Here is a 20517-nt window from a genome sequence, read left to right as displayed (position 1 = left end):
CTGCCTCCCTTCTGGGCAGGCTTCAGTTTGTCCACAGCATACATGCAGAAAGGGACAGAAAGCCCGTGTTCCCATGAGAGGAGGCCTCTCAGGCGTTTCCTGGGCCCTTAGTAAGATTCTTCAGTTGCAAGGACAGGTCTGTAGGCTACTCCATGTGAGCACAGCTTGGTCCTGGGACAGGCTCACGGAGCAGTGATGGCTGCCACCAGCCCCAGGGATGGCTGTGGTCTGTCTGTCAGTCAGTTGGTCATCACCTGGAGTGAGGAACCCTTGTGAGGCCCGGGCACCATGCCCACTCCTGAGAGGACACTGGGCTGGACCACTGGGCACCCCTGCCCACCTGGACCTTACCATCCATCAGCTCCCGTCTTCCTGGCAGGCTGTTCGACGTCGGGGGCCAGCGATCTGAACGCAAGAAGTGGATCCACTGCTTCGAGGACGTCACGGCCATCATTTTCTGCGTCGCACTCAGCGGCTATGACCAGGTGCTCCACGAAGACGAAACCACGGTGAGTCACCCTGGGCCCACCGGGCAGCACGGAGGGGCTGGCCACGCAGCCCAAGGGAGCACTGCAAGGGCTGCGGCAGAACAGCCCAGCCCTGGAGCACTCAGGCCTCAGGTCCCCACCCTGGCTCTGGGGTCCTCTTGTGGGTGGGCCCTGCTGGCTTGCTCTCGCTCTGTGTGGCCAGGGACGATGCCTCGGGATGACGGTGCCGCAAAGGGAGCATGGACCCCCGGGACAGAGCCTGTGTGCAAACTGATTACGAACAACTCAGCAGAATTTGCATCTTGGGCAGTAAAGTGCGCCTTCAGTAAACTCAGCGGAGTCACAGAGGCCATCAGGCCAGAGCAAAATTAAGCAAATCCTAAAAGTCCAGGATACAGCCAAGCCGGAATGCATACCCAGCGGAAATAGTCGTGCACCCTTCCAGGGCTGTGAGCAGGGTGCTGCACAGAGGGTCGTGGGGCTCCAGGCTGCGCAGAGCAGCGGGATGAGGCACGCTGGTGGGTGACGGGTGCGGCTCCGGCTCCGTCTGCGTCGCTGGGGTGCCAGCCAGGCTCCCGCCTTCCGTCCATGCCCCACATTGATCCTGGACCTCTGGCTGTGACCTGTGAGAACTGCCAGACCGGCTGCAGAGGGACACTCGCCTGGAGAGTGTCTGCAGCCCTCCCCTGGCCTAGGCCGGTGTGCTGGCCTCGCGTTGCCGCTGAATTTAGGCAGGACCTTCTCTGCCTGTTACTATTTCCTGTAAAGGGGATACTGATAGACCTACCTCGTGGGGGCTGCGAGACGTGGAAGGAAGTAATCCACGTGCAGCACTGGGAACCGTTCTGGGCACAGCAGCTCGTGGTCATGTTGTTGTTGGTGACGGCCTTGGGTCACCTGGGCCCGTTGAGCAGTTCCCATGGGGCTACAGCCACAGGACCTGGGCCCTCCAGACTCTTCTGTGCCGGGAACCCAGCATGGCCTTGGAGCAGGGCTCGTGGGCTGTGGCTCACACCCTGGCCTCTGTCCTTCACTCTGAGTCTTTCAAGGACAGCAGTGAAGGTTTGAGGAGGGTTTGTCAGGCTGGGCCTTGAGCAAGGTCTATCTTGCCGCCATGTCCCTGTTTCCCCGTCACACCCAGCCCTGCTGGTCCCACAGGGCTGCCATGAAACCGGGATGAGCTTTGGGGTGTGGCCCTATGGCAGGGGGTGCCACCTTGAGACACCACATGGAATGATGGAGCCAAAGCCACCAGCTGGGTGGGTGATCTGGACCCGAACCTTGTGTCACTTGCCCTGGGCTGGGTTTTAGCTCTTGTCATTCTGAGTGACTTTTGTAGGCAGGGATGTTGAGGAGACATCAGCCTAGTCCTGACCCTGAATGTGGGGCAGGGGCAGACATGCCCTGGGCCACACTTGGGTCCCAGACTCAGTGACCACCCAAAGCCCAAGACAGCCCCTGGCAATGTATGCCTCAGTCGCTGCCCCAGCACATCCTTGCTGCTCCATGGGTGGACCCTGTGCTATCAGAGCCACCGTTCACTGTCCCCTTGGCTAGCCCATGGTCTAAGCTTGGCTCAGTTCATCTTTTCTCCTGGCCGCCCCTGGGCATGAATGCTGCCTCCAGCCATGGGAGAGTGAAAGAGCCAGAGGCTGGAGGACCCGTGGGCTCCGGGTGGGCCTTTCTCCCTGGAGTATGACCCCTCCCTTGGGCCTGCCCTGCTGGACTTTGGACAGCACAGGCTCAAGGCCCAGGCCCGTCAGCCGTGGGGCTGGACTCCTGCTGACCTCTGGAGCACAGTACAGACGCAAAGGAGGTTGGGCGGTGCTGGCAGCCACAGGCACCAGGCTCCATGGCCCTCGGGTCCCCAGGAATAGGGGAGATGAGGGTGATGCCCAGCCAGCCTCCCCTGTGAACTCCTCAGCAGCCCTGGTGGCAGAGCAGGCCCATGTCCTGGAGCACGTCCCCCAGGTTCCTCTTTCCCTCCTCACTGTTCCTCGCTCACCCTTCCCTCTTGTCTCCTGCCCTTCTGCACAAGCCTGGAGCAAAGGATCTTGGGGAAGCAAAAGCATAGGAGCCAAAGTCAGGAAGGGGCTCTTCTGGGGTCCCTCCCTCTCCCAGGCCGGCATCTACACAGCCCAGGGAAGAGCAGCTACTCCTGGGGAATGGGATTGGCTTTACGGCTCAAAAGCAGCACATGGGGGCAGCTCGTTGCCATGGCAGCACCAGGAGGAATGCCGTTGCTGTGGGACCTGGGAGTCTGGTGCGTCCCGGGCTCACACGAGCAGAGGTGGGCAGCTTGGGTGTCCAGCGGATCTGGTCCAGGGTCTGGCACCGCCGTCCACTGTGTGATCAGGGCCTTGCGACAGCCTCCCTGGGCCTCCTCTGAAAGTGGTGGTGGTGTAGGACTGGCATCGTGGGGAGCTGTGGGGACCCCAGGTCGAGAGCGGGGGCTGGCACCCAGAGTCATCTCTCAGGGACGACCGTTGCAGCTCCTGCACCGACGCTGGGCTAGAGGGCAAGTTGTAGCGCGTGGGTGCTCCACCCAAGGAGGCGGGATGCAGGCGCTGGTGACCAGTCCTTGGTCTTCAGCCTTCCTCTCTGGTCATCCCTGTGCTTCCCTCTCTGGCCTGGGGCGAGAGTTGGGGCTGCCCAAGACAGAGGTGCCTGGAGGCAGCTCCTGGAGCAAGGCCAGGAGGACCCTGGGGCAAGTAGCTGCCACCCACCGGACTGTCACCCTGCCCGCTGCACCCCGGGACCCTGAGGGCTCATCCTGTCCTCGTACCTGCTCTCAACACCACCCGGCCAGGCCGTGGGCTGCCACAACCTCTCCACCACCACTACTGTCACCTCCGCCTACCAGGGCCTTATCTTGCCAAACCAAGGCCAAAACCATGAGCTGATTCTGAGAGACCCTCCGAGCCCGGCAGGTATGAAGCGCCTCCCTCCAATCGAAACCATCGGCTAAGAGTTGAAAGCAGCAATTTGTCAGGGAACCGCGGGGTGACTTTGCTGTGAACGCCTCCCGGCCTGCTCCCTCGCCCGCACCCCTCACCGGCCACTTGGCCTAGGTTCATCATTCTGCCCCAGACCTCCCTCTGCAGACACGCTGTCCCCACCCCATGCAGGCTTCTGTGAGCCTGCGTGGGGCCTCAGCACGGACTGGCCTGATGGCCAGGCTCTGAGACTGGCCAAATTTTTCACTTCCCCCTTTCTGTCATTTTGCTGCTGGGATTTCCTCTTCTGCTCGGTTGTAATCTGTTTTACTGTTTCTTCTGGGGTTCCTCTGGCCCCTCTGCTGAGAAACCAGTCCCAACAACCTGTTCTCCCAGAGCCTCCCCAGCCTAGCCATGGCCCACCAACCACTCAAATCACCAGCAACCAAGGCCACAGCAAGATCACCCCCAAGATGCTGTACCCCTGGTGTCTGCTTCCAACTCTGGATTAATTCGAGGCTACCTTGGTCCTCGGTTAATGTTACCCAACTGAATGCGTGCACCCTCCCGACCTCGCTGGCGAAGCCGAATGAAACCCCAGTAGAGAAGTCTGCATGACCCGCGGTTCCTTGTGGGCGTCTGCCGTGGTGGTTGCGGCCCGACCCTCTACGTGCATGGTGCATGTCCTCTCTAGGACTGGAGTCTCTCCAGTGACCTCACCACCCCACCCCAGGCCAGCTCCCCATGGAAGGGGACAGCGTTCCCTATGAGCCCACCCCTGCTCTACCCCACCCTGCCTGTGCGTGGAATGAAGCAGGGACACGTCCTGTTTGTCCTTGTGGGCCCTCCTGTCTCTGTCCCCAGTGGTGCGTTCAGCCGCGTTGGTGGACCTTCCCTTTGCTTGTCGCGCTGTGTTGTGCCCGTGGTGGGTCAGGGTCCTGGATGCCACCACCCCTCACCAGCTCTCTGCTCTGTTGCAGAACCGCATGCACGAGTCGCTGAAGCTGTTTGACAGCATCTGCAACAACAAGTGGTTCACAGACACATCCATCATCCTGTTTCTCAACAAGAAGGACATATTCGAAGAGAAAATCAAGAAGTCCCCACTGACCATCTGCTTTCCTGAATATACAGGTGAAGACCCCTCCCCAGGACCGTGGGGGCCCATAAGCTACAGGGAGTGCCAAGGGAGCAGGCCCGGCCACTCCCGCTGCTGTGCGGGCACACTGGGTTCTACTGCGGAGAACCTGGCCCTGTACCAGCCCTCCCACCAAGCAGCCCTCGGGGCCAGGGTCCTGGCTGGCACGTCCAGCCCTGTGATCTCCACAGCCTCAGGAAAACCAATCCCCTCAACCATAAACGGAGGTCGTGTACAGAGTGGGAACAGTGAGGTGACCGAAGTGTGACAAGCCAGGGGTTGGACTCAAGCAGCCTGAGGTTCAGCTGCAGCTCAGCTGTTCAGTCCTGTGACCTCGCTGAGCCTCAGTCTCCACATCAATGAGATGGGACTGAGCACCGATTGTGCTTGCTCCCGCCTCGCACTCTGTGAGCATGCAACAAGCTCCCAGCACGTGGAGCCTGGCCTGGCGGGGCACTCGCTGGGGGTACACTCTCACTTTGCTTGGACCATCAGGTTATCCTGGTGACAAGCATTCTAACAGCACCTCCCACACAGGGTAGCTACAAGGTTCAAATGGCCTAGTGGGTGTGACAGAGCCTGGCAAGCAGCAGGGCACTGGCCACTCTGCAGAGGGTGCTGGGGACAAGAAGACGGCCATCAGTGCTGTGATGGACTTAGCTGACCCTCAGCAAGAGGTCAGTCTGACCAAAGCCCCTGGGCTGCTGTGAGGTTGGCAGCCCCAGTCAGGTGGCAGTAGGACTTCAGCAGGTCCCCAGGATACCCCAGTGCTCATAAACTCCTCCCAGATGGCCAGGCCAGGGAGGTGAGTCGGAGGAGAAGTGGTGAACCCTTAGCTGGGCCAGCCCTTGGGCCTGGAGGGCACAGAGCCAGGGCAGACAGGTCCAGCAGGGCGGGTCTGTGGGCCATGCCTGGGGCTGGGCAGGAAGTGCAGCTACTACTTCCTGCTCCCCCACTGGCTCCCCAGCCCCTTTTCTTAACCAGGCTGACTACCCCATAGGTCAGGAGCATGCAGCCAGAGGTGGGCGGGGCTTAGCAACTCCTACACACCTGCCCACCAGCTTCCTGGCTAGCCATAAGTTGGGAGCCCGTGGACCCTGCCCTAAGTGACTGGGGCTAGTGCCCTGCGGGGCAATAGAAGCAGGTAGGCTGGCTACCAAGACCAGGTTGGAGCTGGGGCAAGGAAGGAGGGAGCACGCCCCTACCTGCGGGTGTCCGGGAGTTGCCTGCTGTCCAAAGGACCCTCTCCTCACCTTGAGCCCAAGTCTGGCAGACCCTGTAGGACAGGCCTTGGGACCTGCATGCCTGGGCCTGAGTGACGAGGACCCTTCCCCCAGGCATGCCACTCCAGCTTTACACCGTGACTCCAATTCCATTTTCCTCCCCACTCATTTTGCCAGAGGTCACAACCTGGCCTGTGGTAGGCCCACATTCCCACATTCTAAGAAGTTGTGGGGGTTTCAGTACAAAGATAGGGTTTTACATTCCTTTTCCTCCCCAAGCCTGTGTGTCCCTCCCTGGGCACCCCTCTCGCTGGGCTCACCTGGGAGCCAGATCAATATGGCTCCTCCTGAAGAAGACAGCAAGAGGGAGCCAGGGTTTCTTAATCCCCCGAGAATGAACACCAGAAGGGGGGATGGGCAAGGAGAAAGGGGAGCAGGCCAGGGAGGATCGCAGTCACCAAGAGACCACAGGCCCACCTTGTGCAGCCTCCTGGTGTATGCACTGCAGGTTCACAGAGAGGGCGCACCTGCAGAAGACGGGAGCTTTCAAACCTCTTGTACATGACCCAGGGCAAGATGGGAAGTGGGCCTCAGGATCCAGTAGGAGCATATGTGAAAGGAAAGCGAAGGTTCCATGGGACAGGACCCACTCTTAGAGCAGGCAATCGCTGGAGACCTTATCCTTTTGTTTCTTTCGTGACCTACACTGGATTTGAACCACTGAGCCCTGTTGATGGAGCCGAGTCCTCAGGATCCCCGTCCTGGCAGCCTTCTCCTTCCTGGTGTCTTTGAGAGGCTCCGGCCTGACAGACACGCCAGCCGACCCATGGCTGTCGGGCAGGGCAGTGCCTCCCCTCCTAGCCACGCCCGTTTCTTCCGCAGGCCCCAGCGCCTTCACGGAGGCGGTGGCATACATCCAGGCGCAGTACGAGAGCAAGAACAAGTCAGCCCACAAGGAGGTCTACACCCACGTCACCTGTGCCACAGACACCAACAACATCCAGTTTGTCTTCGACGCCGTGACGGACGTCATCATCGCCAAAAACCTGCGGGGCTGTGGACTCTACTGAGCCCCAGCCTCCCGCCAAATTGCCCACACCGCCCCCGCCCAGGCTGCCACCCACTCCTCCCCTGGAGCCAGAGCTCTGCCATCTCAGACCACTCTGCACTGAGGAAGAAGAACCCAGACGCTGGCACCAGGGGTGGAGGCGGGAGCACCCTCTCAGCCACATGGCCACCACTCCCCTGGGACAGGTGGTGACAGGGCTATGGGGGCACTGAGTGCTGCCAGGCAGGCGACCACCAGGCCACGGCCTGAGTGCTGCCCACTGGCCTCCGCTTCATCTGTTTCATTCAGAGGCGGGCGGGGTGGGAGGGTGGACTAAGCTGCCATTTGGCCCAGAAGGGGCACGTCCTGCACTCACAGTCATGCTCCAAGTCCTGGGGTCTCCTCTCATCATCTGGGGTGCAGATGGAGGATGGTCCCGAGGCAGAGTGCTGGCCGGCGTGTGGGGATAACAGAAGCCATCCCTCAGCTTTGCCTGGGGTTTCTTTGTCAGGGCTGCTCCGCCACAAGAAGCCAGGGTGGGGCCAGGCTGACTGCATGTGGGTGGAGGGCAGGCTGGCGAGGGCCTCGCTTCCCACAGGCCTCACTCTCTTCCTCCGGTTCTCCTGCCTTGCCCTTTGCCCTCCCCAGAATCCCCAGTCCAACCTCCACCCAGGGCTTGGATGTGCTGGAGACTGACCACCTGTAGTGACGGATGGTGGGAGGGGCCAGGCCTACACCTGGCAGGAGTTAGGGAAGGTATGGGGAGGGGGAGGGCAGCAGCCGGGGACAGCCACCTGCTTGGTCCCACTCCCCACTCAGCTGCTCTCAGGCGAGTGGATGTGCCTTCCCTGGTCCGAGTTGCCGTGAGTCCTACTCAAGCTGGCAGGGACAGGCTGAGACCCTTAGACTGGGGTTTTTGTAGGTGGGGCGACCCAGAGAAAGTCTGGGCTGGCCAGTGTAGCCAGTGCCCACTTTGCTTCACCTGGTCAAGAAGTCAGGGAGCCCTTGGTCACCTCCCATCCTCAGGGGCAGAGGAGAGAGCAGGTGGGTGGGACCAGCACCCTGGAAGGAGCTCTGAGGGACCCAGGCCAGCTCCGACACACACCTTGCCTCCCCTAGGAGGACCTTGGAGTGACTTTGCTACAGAGAACCCTGAGCAGAAAGCGATGGGGGGCTTCTGGTGACCTGGCCCTGTTTAGGGCAGTCTGCACCCCTCCCTCTCCCGGCACCTCCAGTCAGCTGATGCCACGGCCCGCAGTCTAGGAGGCCTGTCCCTTGTGTGGTAGACTGTGCCCAGGGACCCAGCCATACCCACAGGAGGGCAAGGGCTGCCTCTTGAGAGGCCTCTGCCTCCCTCCTTAAGCCGTGTGTCCTCCCAGCCTCACTCAGCACGGCTCAGCCCGGCTCAGCCCAGGCAGGTCCGATGAGGGCAAGTCCTGCTCCTACCTGCAGCCAGGCTCATGGCTCTGGGCTCATTGGTTTCACGGCACAGAGCTGCAGGTGGAGCCGGACTTGCCCTCGTGCCCAAAGCCGACAGGGACGCCAGGCTGCAGGAACTGCCCCACCAGCTCAAATCCACTTCCATTTGTCCACCTCCAGCATGTTCTGGACCTTGTACCAGGTGCTGGCACGTGGCTGAGGGCAGGCCCTTGCAGCCAGCAGCCTTAAGATCTTGCCATGGACAGTTAAGGCCACTTAAGTCATTTTGTCCCACACTGATGACACAGCTGTTCCTTTAGCGTCACCACCCTGGGTGGCCCAGCTGTGCTCCTAACTGCCCCAGACTGTGACTGCAGATCAAAAGCATCTGGCAAGAGGTGTGATGTTGGCCCAACCCCATGGTGTCGGGCCATCATCCTGGTAGTGGAAGTCACTGACCCTGCAGCCCCAGGGTTTGCTCGCTCTCCCGCAGCTGCCCCCATAAAAGTGCCACAGCACAGGGGACAGAGTCCAGGCTGGAGTCAAGACCTGGGTTCAGCCCTTCCCCGCCTGTGGTGCTGGGGAGGCGCCCGGCCTTCCAGAACGCCTCTTCTTCTGTAGCTGCTCAGTCCTGCTCAGTGTCTCGCCGTCTCAGCCCTCCCGCCCTGGCCTGCTCGGCGTGGGCAGTGGCGTGGGGCTGTGCCTCAGCCGTCTAGTGTAGACCAGAGGGAGTGGGTGTCCAGCAAGGGCAGCTCTCCACTCCACATCATCCGCTCCACCACGGGGGAACAACAGAGGGCGGCAGATGAGTTTTGGCTCCGTCGTGGGCGTGGTTGTTGGGGAGGTGTTGCAAGTGACCAGACAAGGATGGGTGTCTCGTGCACAGTGTCCCCGTGTGTCTGAGTAACTCTGATCCAACAGACCAAGGGAGACCGATGTCTAGGAACGGTGCCTTTGCCAAACTTATAACGATGTGCCTGTCACTGAGGTGCCTGTGAGCAAGTTCTGTGCCCCGCTCCCCAGCTGTCCCAAGAGCCAGGCCCCCGCCCTCCCTCTGAGCACTGAAAGGCCGCCCAAGGCTCTCGGGGCTGGCTCAGTGCTGTCCACCCGAGACTCAAGGAGGGACTCGGTTGGGCTCTGGCGGGAAGAGGGTACAGTCTGCACAGTCTGAGCAGAGAGCCCAGCCTGGGCCCCTCACCAGGGGCCCTGACCTACAGGGTCCCTGACCACCTACTGTGGAGAGCTCGGCTCCTGACACACTGTCCCTCCTCTCTCCACTGACCCAGCAGAGCCCAGGCAGAAGACCTCTGCCACATCAAGTGCCAGGAGGCAGCTCTCCTCCCAGCTCCACACCCCACTGTGGGCTCTGGAGGCTGAGTGTCCCCAGAGACAGGCAGGCTTAAGTCCCCCCACCCAGGCCCTATAAGTATACTGTCTGCAAACCCCCAACAGGAAAGGCCCTGGAGTCGCCTCTCCCAAGCCCTCCCCTCCCCTGCACAAGCCCCGCAGCTCCCTCCCACCTAACGGCATTCAGTTAGTACCCCAGCGGCAGACATTGGAAGTTCTACCTTACCTCTAGCCTGCATCCTTCCTAACTACCCCTTCCCACTCATTTTCTCCCTCTGACCCAGTGCACTGTTGTTGGCACGTGATCACCATCATCAGAGAGGAGCCCTGGGTCTCCTTCCGCCAGCCCCCGCAGCAGCCTGCGCACACCCTTTTGAGAAGCCTGGGCCAGAGCGTCTTCCGCCTGCCATTAGTCTTCTCCGAGCCTTCTGAAGCCTTTAGGCACAACTGGCAGCGCTCAGGAACTAGACATGAGGCTCTGGCTCCATGGTCACCAGAGGTACCGCCAGGTGCGGCCAGTTCCCCACGCGGTCCACAGGTCTATAGAGCAGCCCAGGGAACAGGGCCAGGTTGGGGCCACTGCCTTGGGCCTGCAGCAGGGTTCCCCAGGCCCACCCTCGGCGAGGAGTGTCTTGAACCTACCCAGCCCGGACAGCAGAGCTGGGGCCTCCAGACAGAGCCTGCTACAGCCAGATGAAGGCCCCTGTCGTGGAAGGGGCAGGCTGGGCAAAAGCAGAAAGTCCAAGGTCCTGGAAAGTCTGCATCAGAGAGGGCTCCCGCTGAAGGCAGCTCTCGCCCCAGGCCCTTCCCCACTGCCTGGCCTGCCGTCCCGCTCCGGGCCGGGCCGCAGCCTGCGCGCCTGGTCTTCCCCACCCGCTGCTTCTGAACGGTCCTGGCTGCACCTGCTCCGCCTCCCCTGCAGCCTGCCTGCGCCCTCCCAGTCCTAGGCGGGGAGGGCGGGCGCCCACGGCCTCAGCAGAGCCTCCCACCCGGCCGCCGCCTCCCACCCGTATTAACTATACTTTTGTAAGAAGAGTTGACTTGTTGGTTTAATAAATCTCTAGTTATTGTAATAATTTATTGGCTGCCGTAATGTATTTATTAGTCACCTACCGTTAATAAACAGTGCCAGCTCCTCCTAGCCTGAGTGTGATGTGTTGTCAGTGCCCAAGGAGCCTCCGCCAGGCACACCGCACAACACATGTGCTCATGCCACCCTGGTTCTGAGGCTGTGGGCAGCCTGGTGGAGTGAGCAAGGCCTGGAGACAGGACTCCAGGTGCCCAGCCACCCCGTCCACCTCAGGAGGCGGCGGAGGCAGGTCTGTCCTGGGCTGAGTTGCATCCTGGTCTTGGCGTCCTGGTGTCCTTATGTCTTGGTGCTGGTGTGACTTTCCTGCCACTATTAGACTCCACTGTAGCCTGCGCAGGTGGAGGACTTGGGGAGATAACCCTGGGGACAGCTCCCAGTGGCTTCACAGAAAGGTGACTGTTCCTACGTGACTCTCGACTCCTCTTTTCTTGAATGGTGATGTCTCTGATTTCAGTGTATTCTAGGAAGCTGGTAGGCACACTGTGCTCTCGGCCCCTTGGGGACAGGTTCTGGAGGGACGGCAGTCGGGCCTGGGGCGTGGATCGAGGGTCTCAGTGCCGCCGTCCTCGCTGCCCTTGCTGAGTTTCCAGGATCAGCCCTTGCCAGGAGCACTCCCGGCCCCGTGTCCCAGGCCAGGTCTGACTGTGTCCTCTGCTTCCCGGCCCCTCCCCTGCTTCCTGCTGCTCCGCGGACTCCAGACCTTCTTAATGTGCGTGCGTTTCTGCTCCCGCTAGATTGTAAGCTCTCCGAGGGCAGGAGCTGGCCTGGCGCCCCATGGCTGTGCAGCCAGCACAGGGCCTTGCACTCCAGGATTTCAGTCGGGATCCACCCGAGCCTCCGTGAGGAGCGCATCTGCACTGCGGGCGGGTGGGCGGGAGGCTTGGAGGCCCAGCCTCAGCAGGTGGGGCCCCAGGCAGCTGGCCTGGATTTCCCCGCCAAAGCTAAGCTTGGTGGCCTCCTGAGGAGGAGAACTGCAGCCCAGCGCGTAGTCCCTGGTCTCAGCTCAGGTCGCCCTGGCAGCCCGTCTATGGTTCCTTCTGGTCCTGGGAGTGCCACATCCCCAAGCACCTGTGGAGCAAGGCAGGGCTGGACACGGTGCTGTGGCTTCTCAGCCGTGTCGCGCAGCTGCGGGATGGGGTCTCAGATCAGGAGAGCTTTTCCCACTGAATCCTTGGTGGCCCAGAGAGCCTGGGCAGTCACAGCCCAGGGCCCGGAGCGAGGGTCCACTTGGCTCCTTAGCAATCGCTGCCTGTCCTCTCCAGAGCAGACGCCACCATATGGCAAATGAGTCTTCCTCCTCCTTGAACGTGATGGTGCAAATGAAGGGCGGGGAGAAATGAGAATGGAATTTATCATGGCGGCTCGAGGGCGAGGAAATGCTTAGCGGCCACTGGGTTTGTTTAGCAGAATGGAAGGATAATGCCATTTACTGCGGATCCTGGAGGGGAGGAAAACCATGCTGGCTGCCTAGGTGTCCCCGCCCGGCCACCTCTGACCGCAGCCCTGCTGTAATGGTGCGGCAGGAAGAGATGACTGGGGCTACGCGTGTTGACTGCAGAAACCCCTTGCCTAAGTTCTGATCCAGCCCAGAGCCTGAGCAGGTCTCCGTGGGGCTGGGTCCAACCTGGGCCTCATAGGCGTGCTCTGCCTCTGAGCTGTGCCACCAGCCTCTGCTCTCCAGGGTCCTCAAGGGTTGATGAGTTTACATGACACAAAGAAGGAGGAGGCTGGGCACAGTACTGGCAGAGTGGTCCTCAATGACCCATGGTGGCCACATCCCAGGGGAATGGCAGTGGCCACCGAGCCAGCTCCTATCGTTTGCTCATCCCGGAGGCCCAAACCTGACTCATCTCAGCTCACAGGGTCCACCGACGCCCACCAGGTCTCTTCTCTTTGCCATAACTTGTTTCAATCTAAACTACGGAGGTGGGGTTGGGCATAGCTTACCCGTGGGCCTAGGCTTTGGACCCATGGAGTCACGTTTGCAGTGACAAGTTCCCAGGGGTTCTTGGGGGAAATAAGAGAGACTGTCCCTTCCCCCGCCTCCCTGTGCAGAGAGAACGTGCTCCCTCCTCTGTACTGCAAGAAGCATCGCCTGAGTGAATACGCTTGGCACCCTAATGTAGAGTAGTCTACATTGCCCAGGGGAAAAGACTGTCCCCCTAGGACTTGGCTTTACTTAGGGTCCCATCACATTCATCCGTTGGCTGAGCAGACTTCTGTGTGTGACCCGACCCGGCCTCCCTTACAGCCCCCAGCAGTGAGGCATCGTGCAAGTCTGGCCCAACCAGAGGAGCTGTGGCCAGTCCCCTCACATCTCTGAAGGCGGCCCTGGGTGGGACCACCTCTCCTCAGTGATGGCCCCAAGCACGCTGACAGTCTGGTGCAGAGGGCCCGGGGTCCCTCACCACTCCCAGAGGACACCTCCCACCCCTGGATTGATCCAGACATGCAAAGCCGAACGAAGCCCAGCTCCCCAGCTCCAGTCCAGCACCTCCCCAAGACCTTCCAAGACTCGGGGCTCTGCAGGGAGAAGACCCTGGGTCAGCACCAGCCAGAACACTATGGTTGTTCCCAGTCTAGTGTCACCATGGGCCCTGAGATGATGGTGCTCTGGTGCTGAGTGCTCTGCAGATTGGAATGAGGACAGTGTCACATTCCAGCTCGTAGGTCTGTCTGTCAGTCTCCCGGAGGTGCCCAGGCAGAGGGGCCCCAGTGAGCTGCTGAGTATCCTGGGCCCTTTCCAAGCCTAATTCTGCTCTTCTCTTTCCCTGTCCCTGTGTCTCCCTGTCCTGTTTCCCTCTCTTCCTCGCTGCCGGGGCTGCAGAACCGCATGCACGAGTCTCTCATGCTCTTTGACTCCATCTGTAACAACAAGTTCTTCATCGATACCTCCATCATTCTCTTCCTCAACAAGAAAGATCTCTTTGGCGAGAAGATCAAGAAGTCACCTTTGACCATCTGCTTTCCTGAATATGCAGGTGGGTGTCCTGGAACCTTGTGTAGGAGAAAGCCCCAGCCCTAGTGGGACCCGGGTCTCCCCAGAAGGCGTGAGCTGACTACTGCGGACTGCTCAGCCAGGGCTCCTCAGGCCACCCGCCAGCAGGCCAGAGCAGGAGTCTGGCAGAGGTGTCGAGGAAAACACTCGGGGCAAAGTCCTAGGCAGGCAGTGACCTCTCCTGAGCCATATGGCCATGACATGTGACTCAGAGTGGCCTGCCAGGGCCAGGAGCTGAGGTACACACCTGCAATCCCAGTGGCTCAGGAGGCTGAGGCAGGAGGATTGCAAGTTCAAAGCCAGCCTCAGCAACTTGGCGAGGCCCTCAGAAATTTAGCAAGACTCTGTCGCTAAATAAATTTAAAAGTGGACTGGGGATGTGGCTCAGTGGTAAGTGCCCCTGGGTTCAATCCCAGGTACCTAGGGAAAAAAATGGCATGGCAGGGATCAGGACAGGTCCACAGGCATCCCCTCCCCTTTACTCCTAGTCAGGTAGGTCTCCGGACCTAACAGAACAGCCTCCCAAAAATCTGGCCAGCGGCCTCCCGTGCCCCCTTCCCAGGACACCCCTGGGCCACAGAACACCTTTCCACCAAATGAAAAGGTAGACTCACAGCCTGCGGGGCCTGGGCTCCATTCAGCCCCCACGTGCTTGCGTGTGGTGACCATGTCGTGTGTCATGGTCACCACAGTCCATGTGGCAGCCCAGGCTTAGCCAGAGCATCCCACCCCTGCCCAGCCCATGCTCTCTCCCCTCTTCCCCGTCCCCAGGTCTTTCCTCCAAATCAAACACTCCACCCACTGTGAGTCTCCTCCCTGCCATCCTGTCTTTTCCTGGCTTCTTTTCCAATCTGGCTCCCCGAGAAACTTATCGCAGCCCCCCACAATGCAGCTCCTTCCACGTGGGTGCGAGGGGAAGGTCCTGCTGCAGATGACCAACTCTGGGCTGCTGCAGAGGCAGGAGCAGTGCCCGTGAGATGCCAGAGCCTGGCCCAGCCCTCTGGGGCCAGAAAGTTTCTAGGGGCCACCTTTGCATGCCGAAGAGGACGAGGGCCAGAGCCCTGGAGGAAGGAGGCGCGCCCTGCGCTCCTGGGTTAAGGGCGCAGGTGGGCTCCGCCAGGAACCTCTCACCAGCGCCGCCCGAGTGGGTCACAGTCTGGAACAGGTCCCAGTTCTTGCTCTGAGCTCAGCCGTCTCCCCGCTGCCCTTCCGCATGCTGGTGAACCCCAGCCCGCTGGGGACCGTGCCCTGTGCTCTGGGCTGTTGGGTCTGCCCGACGTTGGAGCTCAAAGTCTCCCACAGAGCACACGGCCAAAGCCACCTCTGGGGCCAGACTGGCAACTCTGGGCAAGTGACTGAATCCCCGGGCCTCCTATTTACTGGGCTCCACAGTAGATCGCCCCTTGGGGTGGCCAAAGGGGTGGCGGGAGAGGAGGTGCTTGACACCAGGTCTCCATAACCTCAGCTGTCACTGTCATTGGGATTCAGAAGATGGAAGCCGAGGGAGGGGAACCAGCCATGGGGGAGGGGCCCTCTGCAGGGCTGCGGAGTCCAGGAAGGCAGGGCAGGCTCTGCCCGCGAGGCCGAGCGGGTCCTCCCACGCCCACTCTCTGGGCTGTCCCCACAAGGGCCTCCAGGTCTCCAGGCTTTAGAAAGCTGTGGCGACAGGATGGAGCCAGCAGCCCAGAGTCCTGGCAGTTCCCACAGACCAGTGCCACCCTCAGGGCAGACCCAACCTTGGGCTGCCCCGTGTAGTGTCCTACTGAGCCTGACTTGGGATGTGGCCTGAGGAGTGGTCAGTGGGTCTCACTGCTGGACAGTGTGGGCACTGGACGACCCCCTGTTGATGTCCCCAGTGAAAGTCAGTTGAGACTTGGCAGAGTCTGGGTTCTCTAGGGCCTTCCGCCGGATCCCAAGTTCAAACACGGATGGCAAACAGCCACCAATGCCATGGCCCCATGTGCCTGTTGGGACACAGAACAAGCTGGAGGGTGGGGATGGGAGATGGCTGGCTGTCTCAGGGCCGTGTGCCCTGCACTGGGCAGCAGCAGGACTATGTCCAAACACAGGACTCGGCTGATGGGCACAGCAGGGCGTCCCCCAATCCGCTCACTTTCTGCCAGTGTCTTTGTCCTGACTGGCTCTGGACAGGGTCCACCCTCGTCCCTTGGCCTAGTCTGGCAGTTCTGCTGAGCTCAGTGCTCAGCCTGCATCTGCTCTCAGCCTCTTCTTCCTTGGATCAGCCCTGATGCCACCCCAGGAAGGTCCCCACGTCTCGCCCCTCACCATGGCTTACCCCTGGCCTGGACTGAGGACGGGAGCTGCCTTTTGAGTGTCTTTAAAGGCGAGGAGAGAAACCCTTGCTGCGGACCTGAGGGCCTGACTCATTAGCCACCCACCCCCAGGACAGGACCGGCAGGGGAGGGGGCCACATTACACTGCTCCTGTCCTGGGCTGGATCCTCGGAGCACCAAGGAGACAGGATGTCTCTGTGCTGGTCCCTACACACCCGTGATGAAATCGAGAACTGTCCGTCCTCAGGGCAGAGCCGCAGGGTCCAACAGTAGCCGGTTGGAAATGCCTTGTGCCATGCGCAGCTGTGCCCTGATATCTGTGCCCAGCACCAGCCAGGGCCAAGGGGACACCGAAGGGATAGCCGGGGATTGGGAGGAGGCCCAGTGGTTATCACACACGTGGATACCCCCTTAAACTTCCTACCTAGGATTTCGGTGCTCCCACATCCTGGCCACTCTAAGTACCAAGAACTGGGACTGCTTAGCAATGTCCTCGCCCCACAGAGTGACCTCTCAGAGGACCCCACTAAGGACAGAGCCCAAGCCCAGTCAACGTCCACCATGCCTTGAGACACACAAACTCCTGCTCACCACGCTGCTGGGCGGCTCCCCCTTCAGACTTGACTTCCTGGCTTATGAGAAACAGCTGGACTGGCTTAGATCATGGAAGGCTCTTCAGTTTGTTCATTCAGAAAGGAAAGGGTGATGTGTGCTCGTCATTCCCGCAGAGCCCGTGCAGGTCCCGTGTGCAGACAGGGCAAAAGGACTCGGGCAGTCAGAAGCCAGGCCGTGCCAAGCCTCACAGAGTTTGTCATTTAAAATGGGATGAACAAGTAGCAGTTCCTGCTAGTCCCGTCCTCTGTCCCATCCCACTTGTGGAACCTGCCACAAACCTCTCCTCTCCTTGGTGCCCCCCGCCCCCACGTCCCCACAGCACTCACCAGGGCCTTGCCCCTGCCTCCGTCTCGTTACAGGCTCCAACACCTATGAAGATGCAGCTGCCTACATCCAAACACAGTTTGAAAGCAAAAACCGCTCACCCAACAAAGAAATTTATTGTCACATGACTTGTGCCACAGACACGAATAATATCCAGGTGGTATTCGACGCCGTCACCGACATCATCATTGCCAACAACCTCCGGGGCTGCGGCTTGTACTGACCTCTTGTCCTGTATAGCAACCTATTTGGTAATGATTCCAGCACTCAGAACAGCTTGTGCGCGCGCACACACACACACACACATACACACACACCCCACAAATGCAAGTTGGTAAATAAAATTTAAAGAGGCATAACAAGACCTTATCTATACACAAATATATATTAGACAAATCTTTTTAGTTTGTACTAGAAAGAGCTGTGGACAGAACTGACCGCTATCCCGTAGCTCACCAAGGCTTTCCTGAGCGCGCACCCCGTGTGCTGGGAGCCTGGCTGGCAGCCCGGAGTCTTCGTTTCTAAGACCCACTTCTGTGAGCGGGGGAGGGCAGAGGAAGGCCTGGCCTGGCCCAGCGTGGCCCAGCGTGGTCCCCTGCCCTCCACCCACCCAGGCAGCCGTCAGTTCTGTCCCTGCTCTTGTGCGAATTCCAAAACCCTTTAAGAAATGGCCAATGCCCTACACATCTCCCAACCCTAGACCCACAACAGAAACATTTGAGGTCACTTCTCTCGGGTGGTGGTGGTTGTTAATTTCAAGAATTTAGAAGAATCTTTGCTCTGATCAATCCACTGTCTCCTGAGTTTTCTTTTTTCATGTAAACAAGGCAAGAGTCAGAGAGCCGGAGACTTGATCCGCTTTCTAAAGGCGGCCGAGGGAGGGGCTTGCGAGCCCTGGCTCCAGTCCTCCCAGGAGTTGAAGCCCGCTCCCCGCCCAGAGTGCACTGGGGAAGAGGGGCCAGAAGGGATCCGGACCCAGGGGAGGGCTAGACTTGTAGAGAGACCAGAGCTGCGTCCGTGGGGCGAGGTTTCCCAGGGCACCTGGGACGGGCTTCACTCGAGCCCTGGATTCCGTGAGAGGCCATCCCATCTTGCCCACCCCAGCCTCAGTTAAAATGTTCCAGGGTGTTCTGGTTGGTTGGTTGGTTTTTAAAATGGAAGAAAATGGTCAGACTGGACCCCTTATCTCTCTCTCTACAGACTGCTTCACGGACTCTTTGCTGTTGACGTTGATCTCCTGGTAGCATGACCTTTTGGCCTTTGTAAGACACACAGCCTTTCTGTATCAAGCCCCTGTCTAACCTACAACCCCAGAGTGACTGACGGCTGTGTATTTCTGTAGAATGCTGTAGAATCCGGTTTTAGTTCAGTCTTTACATTTAGAATTTGAAAGAAAAAAAAAAAACATTTCTCATGTGCTTTGTAGTTTAAAAAAAGAGGACAAAGGAAAACGTAGCATTTCATCCATCTTTCTTTCTTTACCTTTTGAAATAAAGAGGCATACACATGAGCACCCACCCCTACCCAGCCGGGCGCGGCCTGGGCCGGTGGGTGCTGTGCTGGCAGGAGCACTCCTGGGCTGGGCCTTCCAGAGGCCACAGGCCACTGCAAACCCTGCTGCCTGTCTCCACCAAGGGTGGCACACTCCTGTCCCCAGCCCCGTGCTCCAGCCACACCCTGACTCCAGGTTTGTATAAATAAAGCACAGCTCTCACCGCCAGTGGCTGCCAAGAGGAAGCCCAGTCCTGTCCAAGGACAGCCCGAGCACCGGCTCCCAGCCCCTTCTCCAGATCCCTTTGAGATTTTTTTTTTCTTTGCTTTTCTTTTTGTCCCGAAGAGTACTTGGTTTCACACCAGATGGGCTCTCACGGTCTTCGGGAAAGGGGTTGTGGTTTCCCCCCTCGGCATTTCGGGCGAAGCTGTCCCCTCGTGTGTGCCCTCCCCCACTTTCCTTCGTTTCAACGTGACCCGTGTTCCCTCTCTCTCATGTGGGGATGTTTGTGCTGCAGACAAAAAGAAAAAAAAATTTTTTAACTACCACAAGATGGAAGAAAAACATTAAAAAAAAATTTTAAAAAAGATGGAATGTAGTGTTTACATGAAAGCCAGTTTTCATGATCAGCCCTGTGTCATTTCTACTCTGACCAGTACCAAACCCCAAACCTCTTCACAGTTTCACTTTTAAGACTTAATATTTGCTGAAGACCAGTCACAGCCATTTCAAATAAAGAGGCAAAAAGACAAAACACACAAAAAATCAAAAATATAGAAAAAAAACTTGAAAAAAAAAAAACAGAAAAAAGAAAAAAAAAAAAAAAAGCCCACGGGTCTTTCTAAGCCTTTCTATTCCCAGTCGGTGAGGTTTCTGTGATACTTACACACTGCCAGTCTACTTCTCTAATGGAAAATTCATGTGTAGCTCAATAAAGAGAATGTTTGTCTGTACCCCTGCGTCTCACCCTCTGCCTTCCACTCGGTATGGGTGCCTGGGGTGGGCTTCGCTCTGATGGAGCGGGAGGGAGGGATGGGACTCGGCCATAAGCTGACCTCCTGTGGCCCCCTCTGTGCTCTTACTGGGGTGCCAGTTCAGGGTGCAGAGAGTGGGGCAGCTGCCTGGTGTCCCCGGGAAGTCAGGCGGGGGAACGGGCATGTCCTGCTGTAGACCTCTTCCTCCTGGTCCAGCTGGTGTTGTCTCTGGTGGGACTGAGGATTAGGAAGGGAAGACGAGGAGGGCCCGTCTCCCGCCCCAGGGTTCCCAGCGCAGTGGAAGATGGGTCATCCCAAGGAGGCCAAATTGCCTGGGTCTCATTCACTCAAGGGCCAAGGACAAGCTTGGGATGTTAGAATGGCTAGGAAGGTCTCCTTAGGCTTTGCCTACAGGCCAAACACACAAGGGGAACGGGCAGCACAGCATGGCGCACCGTGGGACCCGCTCCTCCCTGCGCTTCCTACCATCTTTAGTGAGGCGGAAAGCTCCCAGGTGTGTTGGCTGGAATCCTCTCTGCATCCCCTCTGACAATGGGGATGACCGACTCAGAAAGGCCTCTCCCTGGCCACGCCACTGGTCGTTTAAAGAAGTATGGGTGATACCACTTCAGAGACTGGAGAGACCCAGAGGCACGTGACCGCCCTGCTGTTGGGAGCACCCATGACGTACCACCTAAACCTCGTCTTCCCTGCCCTCTGCCAGGCCACGCCTCCTCTCCAGTGCTCCCCCACCACCTCCCTCCACCCCCACCTGCCAGCTGCAGAGTGGGGCACCCAAACTACCATCTGTGTTGACAGAGGTTTGCAATCCAGGCTACACCTCCACTTCCAACGCCGATCAAGGCCCAAATGGAAGGCAGAAGGAAACCAGGCATTTTCTACCTGTGGTGCATCTGAATCAGAGAACCGGCCGGGTGCTAACAGGGCTCTTTCCTAAACTTCAATGAATTTTGTGGATAAAATCAACCTTTTCCCCCCCATTTCTGGACATGAGACCCAGGGCCTCATGCGTGCTAGAAAGTGCTCCATACCACTAGCCCTGCCTTATCTTTCTTATGAGGGAAGTCGGGAAGGCTTTTTTAGGAGAGAATGCAGGGAAAAGACCAATAG

At 59.1% G+C, this 20517-nt stretch overlaps 1 protein-coding gene across 2 annotated transcripts in view; it reads left to right on the top strand.

Annotated features, from left to right (window-relative positions):
- Window positions 1-19365, top strand: part of GNAO1 (G protein subunit alpha o1) — a 161192-nt gene extending 141827 nt beyond the window's left edge. The window contains exons 6-9 of one of the 2 annotated variants that reach the window (XM_079117917.1): window positions 380-509; window positions 13517-13670; window positions 16956-17171; window positions 18121-19365. In XM_079117917.1, coding sequence (XP_078974043.1) covers window positions 380-509; window positions 13517-13670; window positions 16956-17143 — 472 coding nt within the window. In that variant the 3' untranslated portion in view covers window positions 17144-17171; window positions 18121-19365. Of the gene's footprint in view, window positions 1-379; window positions 510-4404; window positions 4559-6667; window positions 8230-13516; window positions 13671-16955; window positions 17172-18120 lie in introns of those variants that run through there. The other variant, XM_079117918.1, reaches the window with a different exon arrangement.
- Window positions 19366-20517: the final 1152 nt, after the last annotated feature.

The sequence above is a fragment of the Sciurus vulgaris genome, assembly GCF_902686455.1.
Source record: "Sciurus vulgaris genome assembly, chromosome: 17".
Classification (NCBI taxonomy): domain Eukaryota; kingdom Metazoa; phylum Chordata; class Mammalia; order Rodentia; family Sciuridae; genus Sciurus; species Sciurus vulgaris.
This window is presented reverse-complemented; position numbering and strand designations above follow the sequence as displayed.